We start from the raw sequence: 26,644 nt of genomic DNA, 5'->3' as shown, positions 1-26,644 counted from the left end.
TAACTCCAATTATATGTAAATAAATACAGTAGTCAGGTAGGGCTTAAAAAAAAACAAAAAACACACAACTCAGTCAAATAAAGATGGTACACGCGACCATCGCCTTAGAAAAATATCCATTTTGAGTTGAAGCTGGGCAGTCAGACACTCCATCTGATAAACGTACTTTAATTTTTGTGTCCATTCAGCAATTGTTGGTGGGACTGGCTTGAGCCAGTTCAGGGTCACTATTTTTCTTGCCACTAGTAAAAGTACATGTAAAATGTACTGTTGGTCCTCAGTGAGTGAGTTGGGATATAAGTCAAGCAAAAACAGTAGAGGGTCCATTGGAATATCTGATCTAATTGTATCTTCAGTCTTCTTTTTGATACATTCCCAAAATGTTCTTATCTTTGGGCAATCCCAAAAGACATGGGTGTGGTCTCCAACCATACCACATTCTCTCCAGCACTTCTTAATCATGAATGTCCTTAGCGGAGTTCTGAAAAATCAGATTTTTGTTTTCCAGTCAAACTCTCTCCAGTTTTGACTTCCAATTCCTTTGTGACAGTATAAACACATATCTTCCCATTGCTTATCTGTTATAATCACATTCATCTCACGTTCCCATTGATGTTTAACATGAAGCGTATTATCTGATATGTTTTCAGATAGGTTTTTATACATTAAAAATATACTTTTTTTCATTCTGGTTTCTTTTTCAAACAGTTTAACTAAATACTTTCTATATTAGTGGGCTCTCTCATTACAACATCCCACTGTGGATGTTTTGTCAAATAATCTGTAATCTGCAAATACCTATACATGTCATTCTGGGGCAAGGAAAATTGCTCTTGTAATTGTGAGAAAGATTTAAATGTTTGTCCACTAAATAAATGGTGAATAACCACCAGACCACTGTCTGCCCACCTTTTAAAGACACCATCTGACATAGACGGTAAAAATTCTATATTACCTGCAATGGGCATAGCCCTAGAAAGCCCTGGCACATCTCTAGTTTGTTTTTGAATTACATTTCATACCCTAAGTGTTTGCAAAATCCAAGGATTATCAATTTTACCCTTTTTCAATAAATTCTGGCCCATAAATGGAAGAGAATGAATTAATAATCCCGGTACAGAGTTCTGTTCTATAGAAATCCATAAAATCTGAGGATCATTGACCACCCAAGCTGACAATATTCGAAGTTGAGATGCCCAATAATAAAGTTTTAATTCAGGGAGTCCAAGCCCTCCTTTTTCTTTCTTTGTCATTAGTATTTTCGGTTGTGTCCTTGGTTTTCGATTTTGCCAGATAAATTTGGATATACATTTTTCAAGTGTTTTAAATGTAGATTGTGGTACTGAAGTAGGGAGAGATTGAAATAAGAATATGAATTTTGGTAGAATATTCATTCTAATAGATTCTATTCTGCCCAGGAATGATAGGGGTAGAGCATCCCATTTGTTTAAGTCTTTTTTAACATCGTTAATAAATTTTTCATAATTATAAGTAAATAGTTGTGAAATTTTAGGTGTGAGATTGATTCCAAGGTACCGAAATCCCCTGGTTGATTTTTTAAAATGTAACCAGATCATTTAATTCAGTAGGCCATTCACCAACAACCATCACTGCCTCTGATTTACTCGTATTAATTTTATATCCAGATACAGAATTGTATTCATTAAGTCCCTGTAACAGAGGTGGGATGGACGTAAGCGGGTTTTCCAGAAATAATAAAATGTAATCAGCAAAAAGTGCTAATTTGTGTTGTATGTTAGCCTCATCTCTTATACCCTGTATACGAGGATCCATCCTAATGAGCTCTGCCAGTGGCTCGATGCTAAGAGCAAACAGACATGGAGAAAGCCCATCGTCCCGCGCCCTAGAGGGAAGAAGTTTGAGCAGTGGCCGTTGACTCGAACTCTGGATTTGGGATCTCTGTAGAAAATTTTTAGCCATTTAATAAATTTTTCATTAAAACCCATATGTTTAAGCGAGTGCTCAAAAAATGACCAGTCCACCCGGTCAAATGCTTTCTCGGCATCTAAGCCAAGAAGCATTGCTTCTCATTGCTATCACTTGTAAGTTTAAGGCTCTCATAACATTGTCACATCCTTGTCTATTAGCAATGGAACCTGTCTGATCAGGCTTTATAAGAGTCTTAATACATTTCTGGATTCTATTTGTAATAATTGAGGTAAGAATTTTCATATCTACACCCAGGAGGCTTATTGGGCGGTAAGAGGCGCACAACGTTGGGTCCTTATTCTCTTTTGGTATTACACTAATCACTGCCTCTGACCATGACCCTGGTGGGTCTCCCTCAGCCAAGGTGTAATTATATACTTTACTTAACACGGGTACCAAAACACCGACAAAAGCTTTATAATACAGTATTCCCCTGATAGCCCATCTACCCCCGGTGATTTGCCATTTTTTAATTTAAGAATGCCTTTCCTTATTTCCTCCTGTGTTATAGGACATGTTATTGAGTCAGCTTCTTCTGTGGTTAGTTTTGCTAATTTGATAGATTTTAGAAACGTCTATCCTATCTTCCTTCCCTGGCAGGTGTTCTTTCTCATACAGTTTTTGGTAATAGTCAGCAAATGCTTTAGCAATATCTTTTGGTTGTGTGAGCATCTGATTTGTCTGATTACATTTTATCTTGCTTACTATTCTGTTAGATTGAGCTTTACGTAACTGGAAGGACAGCAGCCGACTGGCTTTATTTCCTTGTTCATAATATTTTCTATTTAAAAATCTTAGAGCTCCCTCAGCTTTATAAGTTAATAGATCATCTAATTTTTTTCTGTTTTCTGTCAGTGATGCCAACACTCTTTTTTCACGAGTACGTTGGAATATTAACTCCATTTCTTTAATTCGATTTTCTAGCTCGTTCTGTTCAGAGAGCCTCTGCTTTTTTAGTTTTGCAGAGATGGCTATAATTTTGCCCCTCATGACAGCTTTACTCCCTTCCCATAGTATTGAAGGTGAGATTGAACCTGTGTCATTAATTTCAAAATATTCTGTTAGAGCTGTCTGGAAGTCCCGTTTAATGTTTACATCATTTAGCAGTGACACGTTAAGTCTCCAATATTTAAACTGGTAGGTCCTAATTTTAATTTTAACAAAACCGGTGAATGGTCTGAAATTGATACTGGTTCAATTTTACATTCACTGGCCCTAAAGGAGTCACTGTTTGAGATTAAAAACATATCCAATCGAGAGTAGCTACCATGTACCTGTGATCTAAAAGTAAAATCCTTCTCTCTCGGATGCAAATGACACCAAATATCTGTTAGGCCTAGTTGTACCAAGAGTAGTACCAAGAGTAGTTGTCTTTTTAGATATTGGGCCCCTTCCCACAGGCAGTTTATCTAGATATGGTTTTAACACACAGTTAAAGTCCCCCCCAATCAAAATAATTCCCTTTGCATTGTTTGCCAACTCTGACGCTATACCCTTAAAGAATTTGGGACAGTCTTCATTCAGGGCATAAAGATTGAGCAGTGTAATCTCTGTGCCTGCTATCTCACCAATCACCATTACATACTGACCATCTTTATCTGTTAAGGTTTCTCTATGAGTAAAATTAACATTTTTATTAATAAGAATGGCCACACCTCTTTATCCTGCCAAAACATGAACCATATACCTGATCTACCCATTCTCTCTTAAGTTTAAGATGCTCACTTTCAGATAGATGTGTTTCTTGAATCATTGCAATAGAACATTGTAATTTTTTCAGTTGAGTAAGTATTTTTTTTTCCTTTTTATTGGAGTGCTTATGCCCTTAACATTGTAGCTGATACAGTTTAGATTACTCATGTAATAAACATTAACTGTTGTATTGTTTCAACTTCCCTGTTCTGTATATGACTGAAAAATAAAGTAACAACCTTACTTGTCTGTATAAAGTAGCATAATGCAGTAACCCAGAGCCAATCCCAACACTGAACGAACATGAAATAAAATAGAACATAACAAATGGCAAAACCTTCCATATAACCCATTGGAACTGAAATACACTTTTACAAGTTACCGGTCCAATGGTCCCACCGGAGGGTGGTGTTTTCTCCTCCGTGGTGATCACAACCTGTGCGTGGCTGCATGCATCCATCTCGCAGAGCGGGTGCTGCAGCTCCGAATGCGGCTTAATTGCTCGAAATAGTCTTCAGATTCCGTCCGATATCTTTACGCATCATGTTGTTAATCTAACATTATTAATGTTGGAATCAAACCACACAGTAGGCATAATCAACATTCAGCTGTTAAGCATCACTGTCAAAGAACGCATGAGCATCCGCGTTGGACAGTTTAGCCATGTTTCTCGTGCGTCCCGCCGTGCTCCATCGGTAGCGGGCGAGCTCGTGTTCCATCTTCTCTCTCTCGTCCAAGCGTACCTGAATTCCAAGCTCCCGCAGCGTCAGCACAGCCTCCGTAAGCGATGAGTAGGTCTTATCTCCTCCCTCTGACTTGAGTTGCGCTGGATAGATGCATTTGGCCCTAATGTTTTTCTGCTTCAGCTGTTTAATAGCTTCTCGTACCTGAGAATGCCTCTTCTGAAGTTCTGGGGAATAGTCATGGTCAAAGAAAATAGGGCTGCCTTTGCAGAGCACCTGTCTCTGGCTCCAAGCCTGTCTCAATATTGAGTCTTTAACTGAGTAGTCCACAAACTTTACGATAATGGAATAGGGTGCAGAGTGGCTCTTAGGTTTAGCCGTGACCGCTCTATGGGCTCGCTCGATTTGCATGTTAGCTTCTGGGGGTAGCTGTAGCGTTGTTTGAATAAGATCTTTCACAAAGGCTATCACGTCCTTGCCTTCACTGTCCTCGGGCACTCGATATATTCTTAAATTGTTGCGTCATGAGCGATTTTGCAGGTCCTGGTATCTGGCCGTCAAATCAATCTCCCTGTGCAGCAAATATCTGATCTCTCTCTCGTGTCTCTACGCCGTATCTTCAGCGTTGCTAACACAGTCCTTTACTTCTGCGGTTCTCTTTTCAAGTTTTTTCATGTCATTTTTCATTTCTTGCCAGTGCATGGTTTGGGCATGTCCTTCCTTGTTTTCTTGCCGTAGTTTCTCCAGTTCGGCTAGTATTCGGCTTTCTGGGTTAGCTGGGCTAACTTCAGCGTTGCTGGACATGGCCTGCGGCAAGGTTAACTGCTTTAAGCTGTCGTTTCTTTCTTGCATTACTTCTTGTTTGTTGGTATTTTTGCTTCTTAAAGATGTTGCCATGTTGAGTTTCGTTGTTATGCCGGAAATAAAGGTTTTGTTAGGTTATTTACCTTTATTGGACGGAGCTCTTCTCTTATGCTGTTGCCTTTGGCATGGCATCACCAGAAGTCTCCACTTTGTTTTTAAACTCCATAAATTCCATAGATGTGTTTAGATAAATGATTTTGCCACATATACAGGTCAAACAACAAAAGAGTTTCCGGTGGGATGGGGACAGTTGTCTCTGCTCAGCTTTACATTTGTTAATGACTTGTCTGGATCATGGCTACCCATGATCCAGACAAGTCATTAACAAATAACAAACAAATCACATTCATTTACACAAAGGCAGGCTATGACAGAAATATTTTCTTCATAACATAGATGTCCATAAATTTCCATCACATGAGCAAATATGTTTGAGTTGCTGTCCCCCAGTCGGATATTTCTGAGGTCTCCCAGTGAGGTAATTTGTAATCCAGCTAATCAGAGAAGTAATTTGTTTAGTTTTTTCAGCAGCAGAGGTTGGGAAAATAAATAAATAAAAATTAAATCATCATTAGGCCTGATCCTGAAATAATCAAAATTATTATTATTATTATTAGGCCCAAGCGCCAGAGGCTGGCGAAGGGCCTATTAGTATCGCAAAGCGATGCTCCTAGTGGCCGAAAAATGAAATGGCGCGACGTAACTGGCCCATAGTGACCAGGGACCCTCGCCATGATGTAGCAATGCACCAGAGGTTTCCGAAAATGTATAATTTGTTGGCCAAAAAAAGCGGAACATTGTTCTCGTATCAGAATATTCTTCTTCTTTCTTTTTTATTATTATTTTTTTCCTAACCAACTCACCCATTTTTCACCCACTAAACAATGACGAAAAGTCCTGAAATTTTGCCATCTGGTAAAACTCGCGCTTCCCTACGTTTTGGCTATTTCCATTTTCCAAAAATAAATAAAATGGCTCGTCAGCGCCACCAAACGACTCAAAAATGCATTAGGGAATACGAATGACACAAAAAAAAACTTGCACGTACAATCATGAAATTTGACACAGAAGTCGATCATGTCAAGACAAGGAAAAAATATTATTACGCCAACACCGTGTGCTCCACTAGGGGGCAGCAATATTGGCTTAAAATTTGCTAAGCTGTTACGAACTCCTCCGAGGGCGTTCACCCGAACGAGCTCAAATTTGGTCCACATCATCTCAAGACGTAGAACAATAAAAGTTATCCAAATTGTTCACACACGTCTTACGATCTCTGAGCAGTGAAGCAACAAAAAATGCACACCATTTTGGACATTTACAAATTGCTCCCATTTGCTCAAAACGAACTCCGATTTCAATGAAATTTGAAAACATTTGTTAAACTCTCTCTGCCCTGAAGCTACTTCATGTGAAAATTATGAATTTGGTGCATTAGCGCCCCCTATAGATTGAAACAAAATTTAATATGGAAAAAATCATTTGTTCCCAAATAGTTGCTCAAAAATTTCTGAAATTTTGCACAAAATTCCCTTTTGGCATCCTGATCCAAAAGTCAATGACACCCATGTCATATTTTTTATGGCGTTGCCATAGCGATGGCATAAACTCTCCATCTTATTCCATTGGTAAAATTGACAAATTCTGGCACAAACTTGGCGATTTCACTCAAATTTTAATCGTGTACATTACTACTGCTAAAATGAATGGAAGTCAATGGGAGGTCATGGGCGACACCGACGAGATGGTGAATGACGAGCGAGTCAGTGGTGGTCACTAGGCACCAGTCACTGACATGAGTGCCATTGAGTGTTTGATAAGGGGAGAGTGCTTTGCGCTCTGTTTTCACGGGCACTGCGCGCACACCTTCCCACAGTGCTTTGCACTCCTGAACAATAACAATAGGCCCTACATCACCCATGGTGCTCGGGCCTAATAAAAATAAAATAAAATAATAATAATTCGAGCAAAAACAATATATCCAAAAACATTAGAACAACATATTATACGTTGTTTGAAAGCTCTCGACCTTCCCCTTGTCACCGTGGGGTCATTGGTGAGTGACGGGCACTGATGCGCTCGTCTCATCGGGGTCGCCCCCTGACCTCCCATTGAGTTCCACTCATTTTAGCAGTAGTAAATATGGCTCAGGTCTTGGGTGTGGGTTACTGGGATACTGCTGTTCATGCCGGGGGCAACTGAGGACAAGATTGCACCACATCATCTCGCATTTGGCCATGTGCTCGTCAATCTCCATTTGCTCCTCGTAGCGAAAGCAATAGGTCCTATGCCCTGTCGGGGGCTCGGGCCTAAAAAAAAAAAAAAATAATAATAATAATAATAATTCGAGCAAAAACAATATATCCAAAAACATTAGAACAGCATATTATACGTTGTTTGAAAGCTCTCGACCTTCCCCACGTCACTGTGGGGTCATTGGTGAGTCATGGGCGCGTCTGCACCATCTCATCGGGGTCGCCCCCTGATCTCCTATTGATTTCCATTCATTTTAGCAGTAGCAAATATGGCTCAGGCCTTGGGTGTGGGTTACTGGGATACTGCTGTTCGTGCTGGGGGTGACCGAGGACAAAGTTGCTTGTCGTCCTGTCGTATTCGCCCATGCGCTCGTCGCTCCCCATTCACTCTTTGTAGCGAAAGCAATAGGCCCTACGCCCTGTCGGGGCCTAATAATATTCTGAAACGAAAACAATGTTCCACTTTTTTTGGCCAACAAACTATACATTTTCGGAAACCTCTGGCACATTGCTACATCATGGCGAGGGTCCCTGGTCACTACAGGGGAGTCACATCGTGCCATTTCATTTTTCGGCCACTAGGAGCATCGCTTTGCGATACTAATAGGCCCTTCGCCAGCCTCTGGCGCTTGGGTCTAATAATAATAATAATTTTGATTATTTCAGGAATTTCTAATCTCTACTAAACAAAAGGAAACTGATAACTTGAAAACCACCACTTACTGACATCACAAGCTGCGGAGCAATTTATCACATTCACAAATTATATGAGATGTTGTGTCCAACAGTTACTCTTATAGTTACTCTTACTGGAGTCAAATACCTTTTAATATTATACTTGAGTAATTTCTTGGACCACTAATTTGTGCAGTACATAAATATACTTACTAATATACTTTACGTGTGTTTCAGGCGGACAGGAGAGATGCCCAGGGGAACAGCACCCTCACAGGCTTTGAGGTGTTACTGCACAAACAGCTGAAGGGAAAGCAGATGCAGAAGGAGATGGCCGATTTCATCAGAGAGAGGTGTCCCCACTTACTGTACTACTGGAATTATGTTATTTACTGGTAGATATACACCAGGTCCCCCTCCTTGAGCTGCCACCTTAACATGGTGGAGGGGTCTGAGTGCCTGAATGATCCTGGGAGCTATGTCGTTAGGGGCTTCATGCCCCTGGTAGGGTCACCAAAGGCAAACAGGTTCAGGGGGATGAGTCAAACTAAGAGCAGTTCAGAAGCATTTATGATGACTAATAGAACAAGGCAAGTTACATCGCCCAGATTGCTCAACATTGAGTGTCTGGTGGCTGAAGGAGCAGCGTGGGGCTGTCCTCCCATGGACCCACCACCCGCAGGAGGATCAATAAGGGGGTGGTGCAGAGAGATCTGAGCAGCGGTCAAAGGCAGGGGCTTCGATGACCGGATCTTTGAACTTGGAAACTGGCTCTGTGGACATTTACCTTGCTGGGGTGGAAGGAGCCCAAACTTGTGCAGGAAGTTGAGCGTTGGTCTCACCCCCACGCACATAAATGAGTTATTGCTTATCTTTTTCTGCCAAAAGTGTGGTTGTAGGTGTTGTAGTCATTTTTCTTATATATTCTTTGTGTTAATAAGTGCTATGCATCACTAGACATCCTTGAGCACCTTTTAGCCCCCAATTTGCACCTGCCTGGTTCTCTGACCAGCCGCAGACTTGGACAAGAGTCTGACAGGTTTCAGGGCAAAAAAACATTTTAATTGGTTTGTTTAGGGCATTTGGAGTTATCTGAGCTTGTCAACATAGTGAGTTTAATTTTTAAAAAGCCTGTTTCTATACTTCTCCATTCTTAGCTTGGCTTTTCACAGTTTTGGCTTCAGCAGAACTCAGGACTAAATATATCTAAGCTCAAGGGAGTGCCATCAAAAGTGGGCAGAGGAGCCAAAAGAGTGCTGTTTATATGACTCAAGTTAAAATGCAAAGTAGTTGTCCAAGAAATTAAGATTAAGATTAAATATTTGCATAAAACAGAAGCATGAACTGATGGACTGTTTTTATAGGAAAATGACTCATGGGGTATTCAGTTAAAGTTTGAGGAGTTTTGCTTGAGAAGAGAAAATCTTCTCAAGCAGAGGTCTGGGACATCATAATGTCTAACTTGTGTTATGATTGTGATACAGAAGTAGCCTCGTTTTATCATTGTCTGAATGTATGAACAATAGACAAATCAACGAATATACACATTAAAAACATTTCAGAAAAATCTATTGTTAACACTGAAACACACAGCAGGCCTACATTAGATATAGGGCTGCAGTTTAAAATGAATTAGAGAAAATAAATAAAATGGCTAAATTCTGAAAATTTGTTAAATTTAATGTAAAAATTTATTCAGTTTATTCAACTTATAAAATGAACTGCATTTAGCCTAGTGTGAGAAATGCTACAGTCGGACTAGATCCAAGCCAGAGTCCTGAACCAGTGGGAGCAGCTCCAGTTCAGGCCGGGCTCAGATGAGTTGGTGCATGGAGTGGTGTTAGGTGCCTCGGCCTGAGAAGCGCTTTCTCCAGGAAGAACCAAGTGTGCGGATGAACCGCTCAGAACAAAATATAACGAACCAAAAGGGATTCACGCTTCTGTTCGGATGCTGCACCACCTCAGAACCAATCCCAGTACTTGAGCACAGAGCACAGGAGCAGCCCAACCAGACCTGTAGTCCACAGTGCATTCTCGCTTTCACCGCACGGAACCAGCGCACAGAGAACGGCAGGAAACAGCTCAGACCCAGTCCATTGTGCACTGTTCTTGCTTACCCCCGTCTGGAACCAGGACATGAAGGATGGAGCCTCCGGACATATCTGACCAACACACTCAGAGGACGGCACAAGACCAAGGACCGAACCCTCAATCGCGTCCTGAGGAGCTGTGTGCTAGGGTGAGTGCTTCCATATCTTTAGCGCTATTGCTGCTGCTGTTAACCAAACTCAGTGCTTCTGCTCCAGGCTGATGTGCGGTGAGTCGCGTTCAAAGTTCTAAATGCTGCTGTTTTATGAATTTATGGTGATAACTTGAGATGAGGACGGTCCGCAGTTTTAATGGGGAACATCGATACCTTTCACAGTTGGAGGAACGGGGAACACTGAGCTGACCCTGTTCAGGTCCTTATGGGATGGCATCTGGGTCCGGACTCGAACTGTGGTCAGTCAGTTAGTGACTCCTGAACTATATCATATCTGAATATAAGGTACAAGAAAAGCAATATTGTCACTAACTCTAAGCTTTTGGTAAAAAGTATTAATACTAATACTATATAATGGTATTTGTTTATTATACCACATGGTCTTACATAAGTTGTGATAAAACTCGAGGTGAAACGCTTCCAGAAAGGTCCAAATTTATCATATTTTTCAGTTTCAAAACCTGCATATCTAGTGTCGGTAGTAGTTTTAGTATTGATTAATGTCTGATTTTTGATCTTTTTGGCTACACTGGAGCTGGGTCACCTCTCCACAGATGTACAACTTGGTCTGGTGGTGTTGTTTACATGGAAATTACTAAGTTAGATTCTGTACTGCAGAAAATTCTAAGCAAAGTGAAATCTCCATGGCAAGCGCAGCAGACCCTCCAATGGAAAAGTTACATAGTGCCCCTTTAAAGAAATTCCAAATCAGGTCTAACCGGAGCAAAGTAAGTTAATTAGAGCTGCCAGTTGTAGGTTCACGCTAATAGAACCTCCATTTGGACTTGTCTTCTCCAGTGATTACATTTGGTTGAGTAAATTTTTAAAGAAATTGTACTTTTCAGAGTACTTTCAAGTAATGCTTTTATACCATTTGAAGTAATTATTGAGATAAATGTACAGTTACTTGGGTAAACGTTTTGGTCCCTCTTACAAGTGACAAAAGCTTTCTGTTGACAATATGAAACAATATGAACATTTGTGTTTCTTGCAGCACTCCTTCAGAGATCTAATTTTTGTGTCTATCCTTCGAAAATACCAGATTTTGTGCATTATATGGGCATATGTTTTGTCTTTGAAATGACATTAATTTCTAATTATAAATCAGATGTTACATCCCAACGGTTACTCTTGAAGGTAATCTCACTTATTATTTTTCCCAAACACGTTTTTGCTCTTATTTGAGAAATTTCTTGGACCACTATTTTGTACTTTTACTTGAGTAATATTTTTTTTGAAGTAATGGTACTCTTATTTGAGTAAATTTTTTGGCTTCTCTACCCACCATCTTCTCAGAAGATCCTGCTTCTATAAAAGTGCACTACAGGAAGTGAAACAGCTATGGAGCAATATCAAACATTTGTGTGTGTTTATCCAATTGTCACATAACACAGCAGGTCACCATGGAAACCACAGCATTAAACCACAATACTTCCTGTTTGGGCTTATTCATCTGCATCACCGCGTTGCCCAACACAGGAAGTGCGGATGGACTAGTTCTGTCAAAAAAATGTGCTAATTGTGCTAACTGTGCTGTGTGTATCAGGATAAAGATAGAAGAGGAGTACGCCAAGAGCCTGTCACGCCTATCGCAGAACTCCCTGGCTGCGCAGGAGGAGGGGTGAGTGCCTCCACATCACGGTATCTCAATCACCAGAACACAAAGTGCATATGACAGGTTAAGACTACTTATTTAGTAAATATATGTTCTTATATTTAAATGTCCCATATTATGTGATAATGTTGTTTTCTCATCAGAACATACCTAAAATAGTGTTTTACACATAAACAAACCCTGCATATTTAAGATGAGCTCTTTTCTCAAACTGAAAACACTCTTGCCTTGGAAATTGTCTGTAAAATAATACCAAAACATACAAGAAGACTGACGTTTGCACCAGTAACAAACGGTCCCACTTCTGATGGACAGAATTTCTCCCAGCAGTGACAACACTTAAATACTGTTCTGCAATCCAAGCCCTTCCCCAAGAACAGTTTGCTTTTAGGTCAGTCTGGCCATTTGGCTTTCTTAGCTCAGAAATGTCACACCTTACCTTACATTAACATAGATCAAGGCATAGGTCAAGATGATCAAACACTTAACATGTAAAATAAACAGCAGACGCAATTGGAGTTGCAATGGCAAACCCAAAGGTACCTATAACCTTCCAGTCAGAGAAAGGATTAGACAAAGAATAGTGTGGCTTTTAACACTTCTTAGAGTGTATCTTGGACAACAAAAATAACAAAACCCAATACTCAAATTTCCACCTCAACTCTGTATCACCTTGTGTAGTCATGTGGTAATACAGGAAGTGCTCAAATGTGTTTCTCCATACAACTTCACTAGAATCATTTGGATGATTTCAGCCCTACAATTGCCAATCTATACCTAATTAAAGGTTAAAAAAAAAAAAAAAGGTGTTAACTTGAAAACTTCCCCTACCCCTTATCCCATGCTGCCCTTGTGTGTGTCTCATTGAACACGGTGGCACCCAAAACTAGCCCTGAGAATACAGAACTCATGTCAAAAAAGGACAACTGGCTCCGTTACATAGAGATACTTCAGTTTTAAGGCGTTGGAGGAATAGCAGATATGTGTCTACTGCTGTAAATGCTGAAAATTAGTGCCAACCAAAGCTACTAGCACCAATTACCTTTTCCACCATTTACAGACAAGGCCATCAGCAGCATATCCTCTGTCACAGAAGGCGTTTTCAGGTCGACAGGGAACCATGCCGGTTCCGGTTCCCGCACCTAATCTTGAACTGACACACGTGTTCACGCTGGAAATCAGAAAGTTCGGGAACCAAAAAGTTGGTTCCCAACAGGAACCAAGTTTTACTTGTTTTTTCTAAGCGAACCATGACGACACAGAAGACGTCAGCACGTTCATCCGGGTCACACGCTGTAAAATAAAACTTTTAATTTAATACGTGATAGTTTCAATTGCTCTTTGTTTAAGTCTACATAAACTATTACCGTACAGTACCATTCGTTTTGCATGTATCCGTATCTTTATGTGCTTGGCGCACATAAAGAATAACTTAACTTAACTTACTATAAGTACAAATGCTCGTTGGTGTCAATGATGCAATCCATGATTGTTATTTTCCTCTCTGTGACATCCGTTTTCATATGGCCTTGTTTTTATTTGGTGATAAATCCACAACCTCTGTCAATGACGCATTATGGGTTCCCGTAAATGGTATGAACGCGGGTTGTTCACCAGTGAGCACTTTGGTTCCCAGTGGAACTGGTGCGGGCACCGGCACCGATCTGACCTGCCTGGAAACAGCTAGTGAGAACCAAAGATGCATGGAGAGAACACTCATATTCCACTGAGTCGTGTCCTTTAGTCTGACAGAAGCTAAACCCCGTCAGCGGCACAAGGATCAGGCTGTTTTTAGTGCTTTATAGTTTATGCAAATAAGCCATGTGGTTTTAAGATTCATTTCTATAAAACATAAACAAATGTTTGCAAAGCTGCATTAAACACATTATAATTTGAAACGGGCTGAGGTGGCTCTATAGTAATGCTTTATACATTGTAAAGTTTAGTAATGTGTTTATTTATGTAGAAGATTTAATAAGATAAGATTAATAATCTGCTGCAGTGTAACTTGTACAACGGTCAGTTTGGTCTGCGCACTAGATTGTGGGAGACCTCGTAGCTCCTTACCGCTGGCTAGGAACATGGATCTATTACAAAAAGGAACCTCCCAAGCTTCCAGTGCTTAAGGAGGTCATGCTTATGGTTATCATATGGTTAACAGAGTTAATGCAAAGATGAGTTTGAGTTGAGTTGAGTTGTTTTAATTTTGAATGAACTTTATTTATAGTTAAATTATTATTTTTGTATACAGGGATGTTCTTTTTCTTCTTAAGGTCACAGAAGCACTTTGTTCCTAAATGAACTGCCTCTTTGCACACACATTGTGGAATTTGGCATATTTGTTTTTGCAGTAGTTTTTGGTTATTTTTCCTGTACAGATATCGAGATATATATTGTACATCAAGATATAGCAAAATATATCGAGATATATTTTTTGCTCCATCTCGCCCAGGCCTATTTGACACCCAGTGTTTCCTGCAGCACTTTATAATTAAGGAAGCCTCTTTGACAACAAGGTTGCCCCCGCCTTGACTACGTCTCTCTGAACCATATGAATCCTCACAAAACTACAGTCATTGCATGGAATCTCCGTGCACCCCCACGCCTCACTTTTTCTCCGTGGATGGAATCTCCGCGCACCCACCCGCGTGGGAAACACTGACTATACACTATATTTTTTACTCTTTATTATATGATATTGTGATGAGGGAAATACTGTTGTCTAAATAATTCTCCTTGTGGATCAAAAAAGTTTGCCTAAGTCTAATTGTTCTGCTTTCTATTTTCATGGAATTATGCAGGTGATGTGCCTCATCCAGAAATGTACAGAAATGTACACTGTGTTGCTTTAAGATTTTATAAGATTTCTAGTATTTACAAATCTTTATTAAAAATTTCTGAACATTTAGTTGAATTGTTCAGTTCTATGAGAAATATCCCAAAGGAAAATCAATTTATTATTTTGATGCCCCAGAATTTGCCATATTACAACACAAACCTGCAAATGAACAATATTAACTTTATATGCCCTCATATCCATTAAATATTAGAACTATAAAATAACATGACATCATTTGAAATTCTGCAATAGTCCAAACATACATTGTCCAACCACACCACATCATGCATGCTACCTCACACCACTGAATTATGAAACAAGTAATTTGTCCTACGTCTGTATCAGTTAAAGTGTCCATAGCAAGCTGGACTACAAATTTTACCAAAACACACTAAGATCATTATATGCAAGAGTAATAATAAAGAGTTTTTACACTAAAAGTGTAAAAAAAAAAAAAAAAAAAAAAGTAATAAATAAATAATTAAATTAATAATAAAATAAAAAATAAAAATAAAATCCCCAGTTTGGCAATCTATTAGCTTTTAGATTTTACTTCTTGGTTGGAAATCATGACACCACACTAGAGAATTCCATGACTGTTACCTAGCAACCATGCTGTACACTCATCAAAAAACTCCTCTAACGTGCACAGAAATTCTTATTTGACTAATAAAATGATAAGAAAACACATTCATTTTGAATTCAGTTTAATGTATCAAAAAAAATAAATAAAAAAATGTCTAAAACTGTAGAAATTAGAGAATCGTCAAATCCTGTCACAGTCACACACTTTGTGTAACATTTAGTAAGGTTTAATCAGGAACTCAGCAAAACAATACTGGGCAGATGACATCGTATTTATTTATTTTAAACATTTCATAACATTATAAGTAAGTAGTTGGCTTATCTGGCACCAATGGACATTTTAAGAACTTCTTGTTTCCGTAACACACCATGATTGTGCTGTGTAGAGCCAGTTTAAGTTGTAGTTGTGACTCAGAAAACAGAAACATCTATTGCTAATAAACAACTGACATGTTTTATGTTTAGAGTAGATTTTTTGTATTTTGGTGAATTAAGCACTTATTGTGCAAAACAAAAAAACAAAAAAAAAAAGAATAAACAGATCCACAAGAGCTGTGCAATGTCATTAAAATAAACATTTTAACGAGCTGCTGTGCGAATCTGTTTTTTCTTTTGGACAGTTTTTGTCTTTGGGCCCAGCATGCAGTCTCAACTTTTGTTGAATGTGCATGTCTCTTTCTACAAATATAGCACTTTTTACATACTATAGGGTTACTATGTGTTATGTGCTATGTTAAAATCTGGGGCATTTTATATTAATCTGAAGTGAACAGCAAAACCTAGGCTGAACAAATTGAAAACGGGGTCAGATCTAAGTTACATATCAGATCTGTAGAGAGGCTTTCACTGTCTGACTGGAGTACTGTTTTGGACAGTCTACAGTCCTAGTTATCTCCAGTATTGGTCCGTTGAGCCGGACTACTTCACCTAAGCATCAAAATGGACACCAGAAGAGCAGTAACAGACAGAGGAGCAACAGGATGGTTGCAAAAGCTTCCTGTGCCCCTCCAGATCAACCAGGTCAGGTTTCCTCATTCCTTCATACCTTAATCTGCCTCTCATCAGGATGAGAGCATAACAGCCAGTGTTCACCAGCTCAATGTAAAGACCAAGTCTGCAACAAATGATGGCCAGCTACCTACAGCACTTGGGTTCTCTTGCTTTCTATCCTCAGCTGCAGTCGATAAGGTGAGCCAGTGGAATACAGAACCACAAGTAAGCACCCAACCCAGCTTTCCAGTGATGTGTGGAGGAACCTCATCACCTGGCACAAGTGGATACAGCATACAAGACCAGTCATACCATACAGCCTATATAGTTCAACCAGTTAACAGTCTTGTATATCAGCAGCTGGCTACTATGCTGCCAGCTACAACACCTTTTATTCCTTCTTTTTATGTTCAACCCGTACCAAGCCTTTGCAGCAACATGTGCTATTATGTCTAACCTCTCAACGACAACCAGTTTGTTCCTGTCACTGTGAGTATCGAGCGTGGTAGCACAACAGCATCTATGCCAGTCCAGTACCAGGCCACATCAGTTGGCCCAGTGCAACAACCTATGCCAGTTGTGACAGCACCAGTGTACCAGCCCCAAGCTCCAGTCACACCATTCCTCAGTCGAAACACTTAGTAAATATGCCCCATGGTGTAAAAAACCCAGTAGCAACTCAGATGTCCATAGCCAATTCCTTAGCCAGCCTCTTGCACGGTCTCCATGGATATGGAAAAAACAAACAGCTCATTTCACAAAATCTAAAAGTCCCTTACTTGTGTCCTTTGACCTGCATGCTGCACTACTTGGTTAAAACCCCATGATATGATGTTAAAAACATTAAACAAGAGAGTGTCAAAAACTGCTGAGTGTATGAGCCAGGTAGCCACTAACCACCAAGCAACCACCCACTCCATTGCCATGGTGTATCAATAAAGGTGATGCAGTGCTCTTATCAACAGATACATAATACCCCTTTTCACTTCACAGAGATCACACTTGACTTGCACTCAAGCAGGTAGCAGCTTTACACATAAAACTAAACAAAAAAAATGCTTCTCATACTACCGACACGTGAGTATACATGATATGCTGCTATAAGAACATTTAGAGGAATTTTTCCTATTCAGAATATTTTGTTGTGGATTGTTATGGCAACTCTGAAACCCACAGATAGTTCAAAATTTGCTGGCCAATATCCAGCTCCTCTTCACAGTCCCCAGGTGAGTGAGCGATTGTCAAACCAGGAAGTCTACAAGTTCATGGATAAAAGAAAATCCCAGAAATCCCATACAATACTTAGTTTTAGACTTTTACTTGGAGTGATAGCAGAGCAGTGTCTAGCTGGGAGCGTCTTTTGTTCCTATGAGGACACCGTAGAAGAGCAGGAACAGCGGGCGGTAGCAGCTTTATTAACTCCTCTTCAGTGGTACATTCCAAAAGCTGTGAGGGAAGAGTTACGGAAACAAAAGACGGAAAACCAAGACCTGCTTAAGAGGAATAGTGACCCCTTCATGACAGTAACTGAAGTAGCCACCACAATTTGTACTCTCTTGAGAGAATTTGTACTTTTTATATATATATATATATATATATATATATATATATATATATATATATATATATATATATATATGGCTTTGTTGATAACATTGTTGCTTATCTTGCATAGTATTAGTAACTTCCCTGCTTCTTCCAAATTTGTTTTTGACTATTGAAAAATACATAACTGCTATGAATGAGCTGCTGTAGGAAGAATGGTTCAAATAGAATCCAGATTGTGCTAGTTGTCTCTGAATACCACAGCACACAACACTCTGGCTCTGTTCTCCTGGGACAATCACCCATGTGTCCATTTTGTGTCCACTCACTGTCCAGGCTCTCTCCACTCTGTTCCTACTCCTCAGTGTGTCTTTGTCTGCTGTACACTCACCATAAGGCATGTAACGCTCCATCAATCCACACTTTATCTGAGCCTAACTGGGAGGCCATGGCAACAAATTCAGCTTTGGGAAAGCTGTGGAATAAAGTCTGGGATTGGTAATGCAATGATATGACATGGTGAAAGTGCATACTGTTGGTTTTTAGACGCGACCTACAAGAGTCTTAAGAAAGACGTCCTGGAGATGGAAAGGTCCACGTATAGGTCTCTTTATTTTAGCACAAGCAGTTACAGGACTAGATTCGAGTTGATTACAGAATTCAGTCACAAGAGTCTCAAAATGACAGCAGAGTAGTCAGCCCTTATACATACCATCCTGTCAAATATTAACTTATTGAATAACTTGTTTTTGCAGGATAATTTACAGAAATATTTATCAAATAATTCACAAAAATATTGATCAACTTGTTTTGCAGAATAATTCTCAGACATATTGATCAGGCTGCCTGGTTCACATACACCCCTTCTGGAACTTGACTTGAGACAGTAACCAAAAAGAAAACATAACAAGGAACATTTTGATATGATTAAAATGAAAATGAAACATTAACACATAAGGAAAATAATTCTCACAATACACAGGTAAGACATTTCACTAAAACATAGGTTTTTCTAGCATTTTGACTTTGGTGCATCTGCTGGCCCTACCTGACAAGTCCTCCTATTAAACTGCACTGAAACCTTTGACTGAGACACAAAGGCAACAGAGAAGCACAGTGGAAATGCTGAAGCAAAATGGCAACAGTTTGCTGTAGCAACACTTGAAATTTCCTCTGAATTTCCTCATAATTTTTCGCTCTCTCTTTCTTTCTAAAATGTGCTATAGAAGACACTTGATCATATGATCACTTGTTCATTGTAGACATATGGAAAGTAAAGTATTTTCTCCTGTTGGTTGTGTAGGACTCTGGGAGAGGCCTGGGCCCAGCTGAAGAAGAGCCTGGCTGATGAGGCTGAAGTCCACCTCAAGTTCTCCTCCAAGGTCTGCTCCACTTCATGTCTCCTCTCACCTCTCTTGTCTCCTCTCACCTTACTGTCTCTACTACTACTGGACCTTATCTGCAAGTCTATAGCAACAATCTATAGTGTGTAAAGATGCACTATGTAACTTTTCTAGGGAAGGACCTTAGTAATAATAATAATAATAATAATAATGCACCAGTTTTATATAGCGCTTGTTTGGACATTCAAAGACACTTTACAGATCATTATTCATTCACTCCATACCCGGTGGTCCCACTACTGTAGTCATGGCTGTCCTGGGGCAGACTGATGGAGGCGAGGCTGCCAATCTGCGCCATCGGCCCCTCCAACCACTGCCATCACTCACACACATACCATTTTCATACTAGGCAATGAGGATGAAGTGCCTTGCCTAAGGACACAACAACAGTTTTTTTACAACTGGTGTCCCACTGTGGCACCTGATTTTCCCAGTGGTCTCCCATCAAGTACTGACCAGGCCCCGCCCTGCTGAGCTTCTGTGATCTGACGGTATCAGGCTTTGACAAGCCGGTATGGTGACACGAGCCATAGTCAGCCTTATTATGGGTAGAGGGGTGGGGTGAGTCATATGTCTTAAATCATATCACAGTTTTATAGACCCAGCAATCAAATTGAAATTTGATAAAAAGTAGATCAAATGAATATTAAAAATGGGGCTTTTTGGCTAAAATGAAGGAGAAGAAAATGCAGATGATGTGGTGTAGTGGCCGCTGTGTACGAGAGGAGGCGCGCCTTTGGTGAGTTGCGGATCACCAATCTCCATGCAGTGTTGGCCCCAAATAGCCAAACGCTTTAATTTGTGCACGTTTTGTCCCGCTAATTCAGCTGCACTATAATGTGTCAAAAACTCAGCATTTTCGGCGGTTCTAAAGGCTAAGTTCTTCTTTAGGCATTTTTGTATTAGTCTGCATTAGGCTGAACTAGGCAATGTGCACAAGGCTTGTGAGCATATAGGCGTTTATCTACAATGAGCAAGGTGTAAAGATGATGATTAAAAAATGGGAAATTGTATTCAATGACTGAAGAAAAAGCTACAGACATAGCAGTGAGCATAAGTGAAAATCCTTATTTTCTGTAGGTCTATGTGGGCATACAGAGGAGAAACAGTGCAATGCAGCATTAACATATCAGAATTGTGGTGGAATAAGAGGTGCAGTTTCTAATGAAAAATCAGGTGCAACATGCCCACAAATAGCACATAGATTGCACTTGATTCTTTAGAGTTGGGACAAAACATGTCCTCTTTAAAACACAGCAATTTCAAAATATTATAATTGGCATAATTATATAATTAAATCTAAGGGAGAGCTGTATACTGGACCTATTTATTTGGAAAAAAATATTTGAATATTTGTAACACTTTAATAACAATTTTAATATAAATGGAAATGGAAATTTTGAAGTCAGTATAATTTTTGTGTCCTTTCCAGGGTTCAGATATTTCATCTGCTTAAAAAAATATTGATTAAAATTAGACTTTATTACCTTAAATTAGATTAGACTTTATATGTTTAAAAAATAATTATGGTAAACTTTTGAAAATATTTTTCTTTAAAATTCAGCTTCAGCATGGTGTCCCATTTTTCTGTCAACTCTGCCAGACTCTTTCAGAACTCATTAAATCAGGCCTAATATAATTAACTAAATACCTGAGGGCCCTAATTGCTACTCTTACTCCACTGAATGCAGCACTATCAGACACAGCCTTGTCACTTTTACACAATTTCATGTTTAAGCCAAATAATGTTTTTTTAATTTATTCATTTATTTAAATTACATTTACAAAATACACTTAACAAATACTACATTAACATGGACATTATATTAACATACAGCAACATCACATCGACAAATTAGGCTCTTTTTGTTTTGCAGAAGGTTGGGTTAGTCCAAATATGTGTAAAATGGCATGGTACTGCAGTCTGCTGACTATATAATAATAGTAAACATTTGTTAGTAAAAGTTTTTAGGCTAATATGTGGAGGTGTATCTTTCTATACATTTTTTGAGACACATGAATGTAATGATTTAAACCAGGTATCGGATCGGATGGTTTGGTGAGGAGAAAAATCATATTTATTTTAATTGAGCTTTTCTCAATTGAGCCCTGTGTTTCTTCGATGTCACAGGCATGCATGGAAGAATATTCAAGGAAATTGTGAGTTTAAAAAGGCATCAAAGTTTGGAAACTTTGGAATTGAGTTTTGCGAGCCATGAAATTCGTACACACATTTGTCATGTGAAGACAAACAAAAAATGTTATTATGGCCACGCCCCCTGACAAACCAGAAGGCGGCCATCTTGGATTGAAATTTGAGTCCGCATTTTCGTTGACGTTGCGTTTGAACGAACTCCTCTGAAGGCGCTTCACCCACAGGGCTGAAAATCACCGTACATCATCTAGACAAGTGGAACATCTAAAGTTAGCTGATTTTTTTTGATAACTGTCACGGTTTACGTGCGGCGAAGCCGCAAAATTTGGTCAAAATTTTGGCGAATTTCAAGGTGACATTATTTGCTCCTGTTCGCACAGACTTAGTCCGATCGTGCTGAAATTTGAATCACTAATGTGTGATCTCAGTCTGAATATAATACACTATAAAACATATGAAAAAACACTATAGCGCCCCCTACCATAGACATGAAACGTCAACATTATCAGATCTGCACCAAATTTGGGAATTAAATTCTATGCATAATTACGAGCAAAAAAGTATATTATGGACATGGCGAATTTTTCACTGTTGGCCAGCAGGGGCGCAAAAACTCCTCCCAAAAATATTAAAAAATATATTACACGCACATGCTTAGTCCGATCATGCTGAAATTTGAATCACTAATGTGTGATCTCAGTCTGAATATAATACACTATAAAACATATGAAAAGTGAACACTATAGCGCCCCCTACCATAGACATGAAACGTCAACATTGTCAGATCTGCACCAAATTTGGGAATTCAATTCTATGAACAACTAGAAGCAAAAAACATATATTACTGATATGAGGCATTTTTCATGGTTGGCCAGCAGGGGGTGTCAAGACTCCAAAAAATATATTTAAAGGTGCACTATGTAATTTTTCTGGTGGAGGATGTCTTGGTGCACAAAGTTACAAAAATGGATGGGTTAGGTGAGGAGTTATGGTTAAGGGTAAGGGTTAGGGTTATAGTTGGGGTTGGGGCTATGGTTAGGGTTACGATTACGGTTATGTTTAAGGTTAGGGTAGAATTTAGGGTTGAGGCTAGGAATTCGAATTGAGATTGGGGTTTAGTGTGGGGCGCAGCATTTGCAGGGCGTGGCTTTTGGCGGGACGTGACGTTTGCGAGGTGTGGCATGTGCGACAGGCAAGGGCTGTTCGACGCTGCTTGCGGCTTTAATTATTACTATTCTTCTACCAAATTTGGGAATTACATTCTATTAATGACTAGAAGCAAAAACATGTATTACTGATATGGGGCATTTTTTATGATTCGCCAGCAGGGGGCACAAAGAACATTTAAAGGCGCACTATGTCATTTTCCAGTTTGTGGGTGTGACGTTTGGTGGCGCAGCGATTGCAGGCACAGTGTTGGCAGGGCACACCATTTGCGGGCGCGGCGTTTGCGGGCGTGGTGTTTGTGGGCATGGCATTTGAGGGCGTGGCGTTTGCACAACTTTCGTTCAAACAACATGTCAGAAGAACAGTGAATAAAATCAAATATAATTTATAAAATGTTTCATCATTATAAGAAATAATCTAACGACAAACTCGGCAATTATGTATTTAAATTCAATGATTTTGCCGTGCCTAAATTATTGCATTACTAGTTGGACTCTGACAAGTAAAAGTACTCTAAAATTAGAACTATCTATAAAAAAGCACTTAAGGTATTAGACAAGCCCACAAATTATCACTACTGCAGAAAACTTGACAAATACAAATTCCTAAATTGGGACAACACAATCAAATATGCAGATTTAATTTTGGTATACAAAGTTGTTCATATTCTTGCTCCACCTCCTCTAAAGGAGTTTGTGGAAAGAAATTCAAATCGCAAGAGCAACTCTGTGCTGTTTAGGAAAAGTGCTTTTGGACAACTCTCTTTTGCTTATCAAGCATGTCAAACATGGAACACAGCACCTGTTCATATGCAAGAACTTTCAACACTGGCAGCATTTTCTAAATCTTTAAAACAGTGGTTGTTCAGTTTTTATATTGAGGGGTTGTTGGTTTAACTCTTCCTTTTCTCTGTTCCTTTTCTCTGTCCTGTAAATGATTTCACATCAACCTGCCGAGATACTGAAGATGGAAATGAGCCACGCTGGCTATAATCTTTACATATTTAATTACATTTTAAATGTTCATTAATATGTGCTGTCCCTTGACAAATAAATAAATAAATAAATAAATAAGAAATATGCTAGGAACAAAGGGGGAAGTTAGTTAGTTGTAAGGGCTATGGACAGAAGAATAGGATACAACTCTCTGGGAGGTAGATCAGTAAAAACATGAGAGACTGAATATTTACGTTTAATGGCTATTGCTGTATATTGATAGTGCAAAGAAGGTGAATAAACACATTATATATAGAATACAGTATTTACATCTGCAGATACGATGATCAGTTCGGTCAGTCAGTCAACTCAGTTCGAGTCAAGTCAAGTTAATGCAAGTGCTCACAATACAACAATAGCAGCAATAGTGGATAGAGTGCAAAATTTGAAACAAAACGGGTAATAGTCACTTTGCTAGTGGCTTTATCATAGTCCATAGTTCAGGTGAGCAATGTGGGTTTAATGTCCATAATCTAAGTCCATAATCCATAAACAGAATGTGTGTGTAGTAATTGTCCATATGCTTATAAGAGGGTTTGCGTTGGTAGTGAAGTGTGGGGAGTAGACTGGCTGCAAGAGCCTCTACCAGACCATAGAAGCGTGGAATATTTGTGAGTTGTAAATAGGTTCCCTGGTTTTCAGTTCGCCATCGGGATATGGTTGTACCCTACTGGGCATCACCTGGCCAATTCCCTCGTTTTACACTTTCACGCAGTCTATTTGTCTTCACATGATAGCCTTAAGGGCTCCTGTAAGTTAGCATGAGGTATTTTAAGTTTGTGTAAAGAGATGACATTATATAAACAGCAAAAATAGTGATAGTTGTTCCGGTACCTGTCATCCTGTCTCACCTCACTCCTGAGTGTGAATGGAGGGAGGGGAGTAGTGTAAGAAGCGCTAGAGTGAATTCAATTGGCTGTCTCTTTTTCACGAGTGTTGCGCAAGTGAGTGGTGTGTTTACTGACTGGCAATATTCATAATATTTTTTATTAACTGCAGTTAGACATATTTTAACTTGGGTTACACATGTATGTAGTGACATGTTTGTGATTGTTGACTGTTGAGCAGCTGCAGAGCAAGGTGGAGAAGCCCTTCCTGACCTTTAGAGAGAACTTTAAGAAGGACATAAAACGTCTGGACCATCACATGTCTGACCTGAGGAAGCAGCTGGTGGGACGCTACGCTGCCGTGGAGAAGGTACCAGAGAGCACACTGTTAACACAACTCCATATTGGCTTATAATAGGGTATAAAGCTAGTGCTCTTACGGGTTTAAAAAGGGAATACAATCACAACTGAGTCTGATTTGCCTTAAAGGGCTGTACCTGATTTTTACCATCTTCAGAATCATGAAAAACAGAATTATTTCATTTTAAACTATTTGAATTGGCCAAAAGTTATTCCTTATTATGCATTTAGAGCATCCTTATTATTCACAGTAATGAGTTTCTGAGTCTTCTTCACAATTATCAGGGACCAGAGCAGTCATGGTAAAGCAACAGTGCACTTCCTCATTTAGGTCTCCAAGTAGTTTTAGTTGTAGGACCTGGCAACCTAAAGTCTGCTCTCTGCTCTCTTACTGAACAATTGTCTTTTTTGTAACTAAGATTAAATCAGCATTACAACTGAGACCAGAAAGAGCATGATTTGAACATGGTGACAAAGATAGGATGTGCTTATAAACATGAATTTTGAAATAAAAATCGTAAACCCTACCTCTAATCCATGTCACAAGAAACTAAAAATGTATCATTAATTGTATGTTCTTGGCCCTGTTAGAATAGAATGTGCTCTATCAATCTCCATGGAGACAAGAAGTGACAACACTGGGCTAAACTATGGAAGGGCCAACTTGTAAAGTTTCAAGGTATTATGTAGCAATAAAAGGGTCCAAATAAGAAGTGGTTTGCCAACATATCGATATATTGATATATTGTGATACTAAATTTGGTGATATAGTATCGTTATCGCCGGAAGCTGCATCGATACCTAAATTTTTAATATTTTTTGGTATGTTTTTGACATTTTTATTGGGAATGTACTGCAATGTGTTGCTTATTTAGTGGAAAGAAACTTGTGTATGTAATACACTTGACATATTCACAATTTGTATGACTAAAATAGATGTATTTTATATTAACTTTGCATATGTAATGGTTTAGCAAAGAAATATTGTTGCTAAATTGTATTTAGTTCTTAAAAAACAGCTATATATCGCAGAGCATCATATACAATATATCAATCATAGCATCACATCTTCCTGTAAGACCTCCCAAATATCTATCAAATATCTGAGTTGCCACAATTATTAAATCTCACAATGTTTTGTTGTACCTGTAGTTTAGACCTCTACAAACATGTTTTGAAATGCATGAGATCCTTGTATTTGTTTGTTACTTCAGATTTAGGTAATTTGAGGCATTTTTTAATACAATCGTCATAATTAGACAGCGTTTCTAATATAATTCATCTGTGTTACTGAAGGCCCTGTAGCTCCCAGCTGTAATGTGTGATTGTTGTTTGTTTGTTTCATTGTGTCATCAGGCGCGTAAGGCTCTGGCCGACAGACAGAAGGAGCTGGAGCTCAAGACACAACAGCTCGACATCAAACTCAACAGCAGCAAAGCAGAGGAAGACATCAAGAAGGCACGCAGGAAGTCCACACAAGCAGGTCAGCAAAGGGCCAGGGAGGGGCTATCGAGGGACCAGGTAGGGGGTGTGGGCATCATCAGGGGGGAAGGGTATGGGTGCATAGCCAGAGATTAACACCTTTATTTTGTTAGGGGAAAAAAATATTGTTAAATACATTAAATTGCATAAATTGTCCCTGCATTTTGGATTTTTTTTTTCTTTTTTGAGTTTATTTTTCATAGGGACTATCCCACCAAACAACAGTCACACCACACCTATCATTTAATTTATTTAGTAAGTCTTTATTTATATAGCGCTTTTCACTGACATATGTCACA

The 26,644-nt window shown here is 39.2% G+C and overlaps 1 protein-coding gene across 3 annotated transcripts in view; it reads left to right on the top strand.

Annotated features, from left to right (window-relative positions):
- Positions 1–26,644, top strand: part of LOC110173964 (growth arrest-specific protein 7-like) — an 89,075-nt gene that overhangs the window by 53,774 nt on the left and 8,657 nt on the right. For all 3 annotated transcript variants that reach the window (XM_055150437.1, XM_020939987.2, XM_055150438.1), the window contains 5 exons: positions 8,357–8,472; positions 11,929–12,003; positions 19,260–19,338; positions 24,745–24,873; positions 26,220–26,346. In XM_055150437.1, the coding sequence (XP_055006412.1) occupies positions 8,357–8,472; positions 11,929–12,003; positions 19,260–19,338; positions 24,745–24,873; positions 26,220–26,346 (526 nt within the window). The remainder of the gene's footprint in view (positions 1–8,356; positions 8,473–11,928; positions 12,004–19,259; positions 19,339–24,744; positions 24,874–26,219; positions 26,347–26,644) is intronic.

Source organism: Boleophthalmus pectinirostris, unplaced genomic scaffold (genome assembly GCF_026225935.1).
Source record: "Boleophthalmus pectinirostris isolate CB_2022bp ecotype Guang Dong unplaced genomic scaffold, ASM2622593v1 HiC_scaffold_14, whole genome shotgun sequence".
Lineage (NCBI taxonomy): Eukaryota > Metazoa > Chordata > Actinopteri > Gobiiformes > Gobiidae > Boleophthalmus > Boleophthalmus pectinirostris.
This window is presented reverse-complemented; position numbering and strand designations above follow the sequence as displayed.